Source organism: Etheostoma spectabile, chromosome 12 (assembly GCF_008692095.1).
Source record: "Etheostoma spectabile isolate EspeVRDwgs_2016 chromosome 12, UIUC_Espe_1.0, whole genome shotgun sequence".
Taxonomy (NCBI): Eukaryota; Metazoa; Chordata; class Actinopteri; order Perciformes; family Percidae; genus Etheostoma; species Etheostoma spectabile.
This window is the reverse complement of record NC_045744.1, coordinates 13,028,358-13,037,487: the sequence shown is the minus strand read 5'-3', so window position 1 is coordinate 13,037,487 and position 9,130 is coordinate 13,028,358. Positions and strand designations below refer to the sequence as shown.

At 40.2% G+C, this 9,130-nt stretch overlaps 1 protein-coding gene across 1 annotated transcript; it reads right to left on the bottom strand.

Annotated features, from left to right (window-relative positions):
• Positions 1 to 2,130: 2,130 nt before the first annotated feature.
• On the bottom strand, positions 2,131 to 5,549 carry calr3b (calreticulin 3b). The gene is made up of 9 exons (XM_032530617.1): positions 5,317 to 5,549; positions 4,778 to 4,879; positions 4,360 to 4,563; positions 4,170 to 4,264; positions 3,853 to 4,062; positions 3,612 to 3,725; positions 3,357 to 3,500; positions 3,156 to 3,248; positions 2,131 to 3,034 (listed from the first exon to the last, which is right to left on the bottom strand). The coding sequence occupies exons 1-9, from the start codon at positions 5,402 to 5,404 to the stop codon at positions 2,798 to 2,800; spliced, it is 1,287 nt and encodes a 428-aa protein (XP_032386508.1). The 5' UTR covers positions 5,405 to 5,549; the 3' UTR covers positions 2,131 to 2,797.
• Positions 5,550 to 9,130: the final 3,581 nt, after the last annotated feature.

The following is a 9,130-nucleotide window of genomic DNA, read 5'->3' as shown; positions in this document are numbered from 1 at the left end:
ATACCACAAACTGACATGCAATGTGGTAAACCTGGAGTACAGTGGGGCCAAAATGTATTTAGTCAGCCACTGATTGTGCAAGTTTTTCTAATTAGAAAGATGGAGTCTAATTTTTTTTGGTACACTTTGACAAAAAAAAAAAAACCACACATTTTAGGATTTTCAAAGAATTTATTTGTAAATTATGGTAGAAAAGTAGTATTTGGTCAATAACAAAAGTTAAATTCAATACTATGTAACATAACCTGTCTCGGCAATGACAGAGGGCAAACATTTTCCTCCAAGTCTTCACATGGTAGCTGGTATTTTGGCCCATTCCACCATGCAGATCTCCTCTAGAGCAGTGATGTTTGGGGCTGTTGCTGGGCAACACAGACTTTCAACTCCCTCCACAAATTTTCTATGGGGTTAAGGCCTGGAGACTGGCTAGGCCACTTCAGGACCTTGAAATACTTTTTAACGGAGCCGCTCCATTACTTGAGCTGTGTGTTTGGGATCATCATGCTGTAAGACCCAGCCACGTTCCATCTTCAGGGCTCTCACAGATGGAAGGTGGTTTTGGCATAAAAATTTGACAATACACGGCCCCGTTAATTCTTCCCTTTACATGGATCAGTTTTCCTGTCCCCTTTGCAGAACAACAGCCACCAAAGCATGAGGTTTACCCCCCCCCCATGCCTCACAGTAGGTATGGTGCTCTTGGGATGCAAATTTGCTTTCTTCTTCCTCCAAACACAACAAGTTGAGTTTTTAAACCAAAAAGTTCCATTTTGGTTTCACTGACCACAATGCTATTCTCCAATCCTCTTTGGATCATCCAAATGCTCTCTGGCAAACTTCAGACAGGCCTGGACATGTACGAGGGGGGGGGGGGGGGGGGGGGGAGGGGGGGGGGGGGGGAAAAACACCTGGAAATTGCAGGTTTTGGAGTCCCTCTTGGTGTAGTGTGTTACTGATGGACCTTTGTTACTTTGGTCCCTGCTCTCTGCAGGCATTCATAGGTCCCGCCGTTGTAGTTCCATTTTGCTCACCGTTCTCATGATCTTTTGACCCCAACGGGATGAGCTCTTGCGTGGAGCCCCAGATTGAGGGAGATATCAATGGTCTTGTATGTCTTCTATTTTCTTACAATTGCTCCCACACTTGATTTATTCACACCAACCTACTTGCCTATTGTAGATTCACTCTTCCCAGCCTGGTGCAGGTCTACAATTTTCTTCCTCGTGCCCTTCAACAGCTCTTTGGTCTTGGCCATGGTTGAGTTTGGAGTCTGACTGTTTGAGGCTATGGACAGGTGTCTTTTATACAGATAACGAGTTCAAACAGGTGCCAATAATACGGGTAACGTGTGGAGGACAGAAGAGCTTCTTAAAGAAGAAGTTACAGGTCTGTGAGAGCCAGAAATCTTACTTGTTGGGTGACCAAATACTTATTTTCCACCATAATTTACAAATAAAGTCTTTAAAAATCCTGCAATGTGATTTCCTGGATTTCCCCTCATTTTGTCTCTCATAGTAGAAGTGTACCTATGATGAAAATTACAGACCTCTTATCTTTCTAAGTAGGAGAACTTGCACAATCAGTGGCTGACTAAAGCTGTGTGCAAACAGGAATTTATATATTTTTTCATTTATATAAAATTTTTTTAAAAGCTACCCAGAAAAAGGGCAGGGGCTTTTGCCCGATTTGTTGTCTGTGTGCACATGCCTGAACCCATAACCACATTTCATGTTTTTTTCTCCAGCATACACCTCCCCCAGCAGTTGAGACTCCTTTACCATTATATCGGGCATTGATTCTTTGCCAGACTAATTTAGATTTAAATCTGTACAACACTGCAAAACATTGAGAATGCAGGCATACAGTCAGATCATTATTTTGACTACATGGTTGTAAAATGTGCAAATGTAGTACAAATATGACCAGGCCATAAGTTTATAACTTTTTAATAAAAAAATTGGTATCAATAACATCCTTTTCAATAAAAATGTGTGACCCTACGTGATGTTTTGAGTCACACAAGGGGCTCATCATGTTTTTTCAAATTTTCAGAATATAATGCAGGTTCCATCACATTACTATGAAGACATTCATGCCACTTCACTGTAGATAGACAACTTCATTGTGCACTTAGAAGATTAATATATGTCTGCTTTATTAATGTATACGTCTACACTTCAATTATGCGTTTGAGTGTGGAAAGGAAAATAAAGTCAGTGCCACAGACCAAAATTTGTTACATTACATTCTTGACTTTTGTCTGTATTTCGCAATTATTTTTTTAATTAAGGTTTATGCATTATATGTGCAGTTATGTGCATTTCTTTGTTTCACCAGGTTGCAACAGGAACTTTCATCCTGGTAAGTAAAAAATGTGAATGGCTAATTCTTATTCTCTGCCAATCTCAATGTGATTTTTATCGGAGCTTCTGGTTAACTGTGCAACTTGTGCCAGAGAATTTGCAGATAAAGTAGATGTGTAGATCAAGAAAATCATGAAAACAATGGATGTCAGTGCCTCCCTTATTACAAAATGAGGAATGGACTTTTGTTGGAAAACCTTAGAATCAACCCAGCAGTTCAGGGGCAACAGAGTAATTTCATGACTAAAAACCAAAGAGAAACTAAGTCCATTAATAACAAACATTTGACCCCGCCCCCTCATTACATCTGCACCCCCTCAAATTGGGTTATGTCCAAATCTCAGGGAAAGGATGCACAGCAGCCACAATACCCCTGGGACATACAGGACAGAGTTCCTAAAGGAGGGAAAGACAAAACCTCTGGCCACACCTCTTCAAAGCTCATCTTTAAGTTTTGCATCCTCAGCATCCATTTCTGAAAGTGCCTCCTCCATTTCATCTATTGTTTCTTCCTCATCAACGTCTTCGCCATCATCACCACCATTATTATCATCGTCGTCGTCATCGTCGTCGTTGTCATCATCAACTTCTGTGTCTTGCTCTTTGTTCTTCTCCTCCTCTTCTTTCCGTTTCAGGTCATCTTGCTCCTGTTTCATTTTACTCTCTGGTTCCTGTGGGGAAAGTTTATATTTAGACAAATCGTCTCACCTAATTTATTCAGTATCTCACTGGAAAAACTATGATGTACAGATAACAACCTATGGTTTAAAAAGAATACCAGCACCACCATACCTTTGTCACACCCCATGTCTCCATCGTAATGTCTTCTGCTTCCTTTACATCGTCTGTGATCAGGAAGTTGTCAAAGATGGTACCAGATTTCACCTAAAACAAACAGTAACAAATGGCACACTGTAGTTTAAGCATCACTATTGCAACACTACTATTTGAAGATGATGTCTGTCTTTCTCTCTCTCTCTCTCTCTCTCTCACCTGCCAAAGATCAAGTCCTAAAACAGAAATTTTGTCAAACTTGTAGATGTTTGAATCAGGACTGTATTCAGGATTGTCAATCTCAGGATGCACCCATGGTCCTTTGTAGTTGGGGTTGTTGATCTGTTTGGGCTTCCATTCTCCCTGCAATACAGAATATATTCATTGGGCTTCAATGGTTTTAGCAGAGTAAATGTTAACCATTTCTCAGGAAAAGGAGATCACACAAAGCATAAGACTCGAGCTTTAGTGTACCTTGTACTCTGGGTTTGGGATCATGGGTGGCTCCCACTCTCCATCCATATCCTCATCCCAGTCTTCAGGCTTTTTAGCATCAGGGTCTGGAATGTTTTCAGGTTTGTCCCATCCCTAAGTAAGGACAAAAAAGATGAAAGTTGAACTAACAGAATTGTGAATGTTAATTTAGCTCTTTAAAGCGCAGGACTGCTGTGGAAATCTAGGAGAGAAATTGAAAAAACACTCCAGTCTTATTCACCTCAGGTTTGGTGTCATCAGCATCGTCAATCATGGCACGATCATCCCAGTCCTCTGGCTTCTTGGCTTCGGGATCCTTAATTTTCTTAGGAGGCAGGAAGTCCCAGTCATCCTCCAGACTGCCAGATTCTACCTTCTCGTTATCAATCTTCACCTCATAGGTCTGATCTGGATTCAGGATTAGTGTGTACATGTGGGTCAGCTCATCATCCTAGATGAAACAGAAGTGTTTCAATTAAGCCACTGGTGCAGAGACAATCCATGTTTGTATATTACAAGAAAAACACTATTTTCCAAAATTTAAAATGCCAAAATTACCTTGCACTTAATCTCCTTCTTGATGAGGTGATTCTTGCCCTTGTAATTGAAGATGACGTGGACTTTCTTGGTGCTGTAGCCACAGATATCAGGGCCTGGGTGAAATAAATGCAATTAATAGATGTCCCAAATCCTGTTATTGTAACCATTCAATTATAACTGGTCGTTACCATTAAATATTATCACTTACCAAACATGATATAGTATGAGGAATCTCCATGCATGTCAGCCTGATCCAAGTCAGCAGGGAAGATCTTCACATAGCCACCACCACAGTCAATCTTTTGCTCGTGCTTAACTGTAAACTGAATGACCAAAGGCTTGCCCTCATTGCTGAAAGGCTCAAAACGGGCAGAGGTAGCGTAGAAACGAGCATCCTGGCTGGTTTGCAGACCTGAAAAAGAAAGTGTAAAAAAGATTTTTTCTTTAGCAAGACAAAAATAAAATAGGTTATTTGGCTAAGAGTGTGGGGAACTATAAAAAAGGGACAACAAGGCAATTAAACACAGACTGAATATCAGATCTGACCAACACCAATGAAAAGTTACTCTTAATCAAGCACGTGATTCTTGTTTTGTAAAAAGGGGATTAGAACACAAAACGTTTACCTTTGTCTTTCTCAGCATCTCCATAGAAGTTGCCAGCCGTTAGTTTCCACTCTCCATAATCAGATTTGTGTTTGGAGTTCACCCAGCGACTTCTCCATTCATCTGAACAGAAAAAGACCAGTTAGCGTTACTTTGCTCAGTTATAAACCATCGGGGCACCTCTTTCAAATATATCAAGCTAACGTTACTACTGTCAATGTTTATTGGCGTTACTCTTTGAAACTGTCAAAACGGCGAAATTAGTTAGATTAACTAACGTTACCTTTACATTTGTATACTGCAACTTAGGCCAAAGCTTACTTAAGTGTCTGTAGCTTTGGGGCCTTGCTAAAGTTAGCCAGCTGCCAGCCAGTTAAATAAACTGAGGGGGGACGCATTTTACACTGAATCACCAATTAAAAAAATTATCGTGGAGAGAACTGGCGTTCAATGGAATCTGACGAGGATAATCGTGACATGATGATGGCTAACAGTCAAGCTAACATGCAAAACTTCCAGTTAACGTAAGTGTTAGTTATACATTTCTATGCCAAACTTACCCCCGTCCAGAAACTCCTCCCGGAAGTAAACCTTTGCATGCACGCAGTACAATGCTAATATTACCGAAACTACACCCAGAACTTGCATTTTTCTCAACTTTCCACTTCTGACAACGTCCTTGCTGAGTATTGAATAGGCTGTGGATAAGGAAGAGAAGAGTGTATTTTACAGTCGCTCCAGCGAACAGATGTCTGCCTGCTATTGGACAACAAGATTGTGTGTCTGGACCAATAAGAATAGACCACGAAACATATGTCTCCTCCACAGTCTGATCCGGGGTCAGTGGTTCTTTTAGAGTTTGTCATGTTGTCTTGATGAGCAGGTAGTAGTCCTTAAACAATTTTTTATTGATGTAGGTTACTACCTTCGAAATATTTTAGCCAAGTACCCCAGACCAGCACAAAACGTTTTCGGTAGAAATAAAACTAGTTATAGTCCTAGCTATTTAAAGCGGCATCTGATTTCCTGAACAACAATATTGTGCTGTAACTGAAAAACACCTTAATGCTAATTTATGTGAAGATTAAACAACATATAACACGTTATTTAGTGAGTCTTATAGATGCTGGCAGAGTCTGTCACTGGCCAACTACATTTTCAATGTTTGCCCATCATTATGCATTAATTATTGTGTAGCCGATACATATTTTTAGGAATTATGCATGACTGATTTTTTAAATAAAAATTGTTAAACGAACTCTACCCCGTGCAACACTCCAAAGTACCCCTATTTTAAGAAACACGCAGAGGGTGCCAAATATCAAATACAGAAAAGCTCGTTCGAGTTGAACTGCGCCTCGCTTGTAAAGTGGACAAGAGCGGGCGTCAGCACCGGGGTCGGTGACAAAAACCTGCTGTCAAGTCGGACCTATGAGTCTGACACGTTTTCCGTCAGCCTTCAAAGCATGTAAAAGGAAGTTACAAACATGTTTACATCCTGTTTGATCATCTGTAGGCTATAGCCTAAACTATTCCTGTAGTTTGTAGAAATGGTTGAGGAAATCGCATATTGGTGTTTGATGGCTGAGGAAATTCAATAGATGCCAGAAGAGAAGATGATTTAACGCAAAATATTTCAAAGAACAGTGCACACATGGCCATAGTTCATGAACACTGGTTTAATTTTTCTGATCGCATTCAGTAAATCACTTTTGCTGTTTTGACGACTGATGACAGTTTTGATGATGCTCCTAAATGATCAAGTTTAGAAAATTTCCTACATTCTTGGCAAATTAAAACATTCATAAAAACGAATAAATAATAGAGGAATATTATAGCCTATATATAATATTCCTCTATTTCATTGTCACGCTGTTTAAGAGAGGGTTTGTTTAGTTGGCTGACTTGCGCAGGCTCAACTTGACGTGGAAGTATAAACGGAGCGTTTGTTTCATATAGATATCGCTGTTTGTTTCATATATAGATCACTATCATTGCATACAAGGGAACTCAACTGGCATACACGCAGGTATAAAAGAAAACAAAAACGTAATACCTTACGTAAACGTAACACCGTAATACCACGAATATAGCAACCAACGCTATTACCATAATGATAAGAGGGTTTTCTAAAGATGATATTTAACACCCACACTCGCTCTTATCTCACTGGGTTATATAAAAACAAAACAAGATGGGTTGGGATCCGGAGGGTTGCTGGTTCAAGTCTCCATATGGACCAAAATATGGTGGTGGATTGGTAGCTGGAGAGGTGCCATTTCACCTACCTGGGCGCTTCCAAAGTGCTCTTGAGCAAGGCACCACACCCCCAACTGCTCATGGAGCCTTTCCATGGGCAGCCCCCTCACTCTGACATCTCTCCATTTGGTACATGTATAGGTACTGAGCACGTGTGTGTAATTCAGGCTTGTGTGTAATAACAACAGAGTGTAAATTGTAATTTCCCCTTGCGGGATTAATAAAGTAAACATTATTATTAATTATTAATCTTTGCACCCCTAAGTGCCAAACTTGTTTTGTGCAAATCTTTTCAACTTTCGCTTAGCTGGCTTTGTCAGAACATCAGCAATCATTTGCTAAGTAGGACAATTTTCTAAAAAAAACTATTCACATTTTCCCTCATAAAGTAATACTTAATACTAACTGTCTGTGAACTGTTTTTTTAGCTAGTGCTATGGCACCTTGTTTGTCTTCATAAACCTTTGCTTGTGCATATTGGTATGTGTACCCCTGAGCAGTTGTTCTAAGTAAATGCATTCCTGTATTCCAAATCGATCTAGAAGTTTTCTTACATATCTCTCCTGAGACATTTTCACTACACCATCTGCTTGTTCAGAATCAATCCCCAAGAAATGTCTCAGCTTTCCCATGTCTTTTATTTTGAACCTATCAGTAAGCATCCTCTTCACATGTGCTTTTCATAACACTCTCATTATTAGGTGCTATGATCAGGTCATCAACCCATATTATTTGGATTACTTTCTCGTTGTCCTTTTCTCTTGTACACACAAATGGTTATCAGCTGGATTCTGTACAAAATTCTCAATTAAACATGTATGCAACATAGCATTCCAATTTCTCCCTGATTGTTTTAGACCACAGAGAGATTTGTGTAACTTGCACACTAGTTTTTCACCTGTGTTTGACTTTTTCTCATAACCCTTAAGTTGCTCCATGTAACTATCACAATCTATTGGAGCATGCAGATAAGCTGTTTTAACGTCCATTTGGTGTAAGACTAGGTTATCCTGCACTGCCTTTTGCATGACTACCCTCACACTTGTCATATCAGCTGTGGGTGAGAAAGTCTCCTCATAATCAGTGCCTGGTTTCTGACTGTAGCCTTTTGCTACAAATCTCGCCTTGTATTTGTCAGATCCCTCCATTTCTGTCTTAAGTGCAAAAACCCATCTGCCCACCACTGTCTGTTTGCCTGGTGGCAACAAAGTAAGAGTGGAGGTCTAATTTTCCTCCAGAGATCAAATCTCCTTTTTAATGGCATTCCTCCACTGCATTGCTTTGGTTGATGCAATGGCGTCCTGGTAAGTTTGAGGAATATCACACACTGCTCTGTAACAAGAGTCCATGCATGTGTGAAGTTTTTCCTCTGTATCAAAGTCCTGTAGATAAACTGGTTTCTTGTTAGTTCTCGGTGGGTTCCTTCTGACCACAGTCTCTGTGGCTTCCCTGGCTGTGAGTGCTCAGTCTTTTCAGGTAAAGTATCAGTAGCACCAGAAAATGGCATGCAATTTAACGAGCCCTCACACAGGGGATTTGTGGAGCGAGAGAACGTCGTTCTTTTTCATTCATTCAAACCTTTATTTAACCAGGATAAAAAACTCCTTGAGATTAAAAATCTCTTTTACAAGAGTGTCCTGGCAAGTGGCAGCAGCACGTTTCAGACAGAGACACTTACATGTAAATACATAAACACACTTTCACTCATATTCAAACAACAATGTCATCATAAAATACCAGGGTCCTAAATCAATTTAAAAAACAGTGACATACAGACTGCCCTTCTGTAAGGTCCTTTAACAAGCCTTTAAAAGAATAAAATGAGACCAACCCTTCAAATGGAGTTCATTTTGAAGCTGATTCCATGCAGATGGGGCTGCAAAATTAAAAGCCCTTTTGCCGAAGTCAGTGCGGGCTTTAGGGACTGTCAATAAAAAAATCCTGTGAGCGCAGGTGATATGTCCCTGCAGACCTCGGGACGATGTAGGTGTTCAATAAGGAGGAAGAAGTCCTAATACTGCCTTATAAATAAAAAGATGCCAGTGCATCCAACGCCGAATCGAGAGTGAAAACCACCCGACCGAGAATACAACAAACAGTGATGAGTGAGAGATT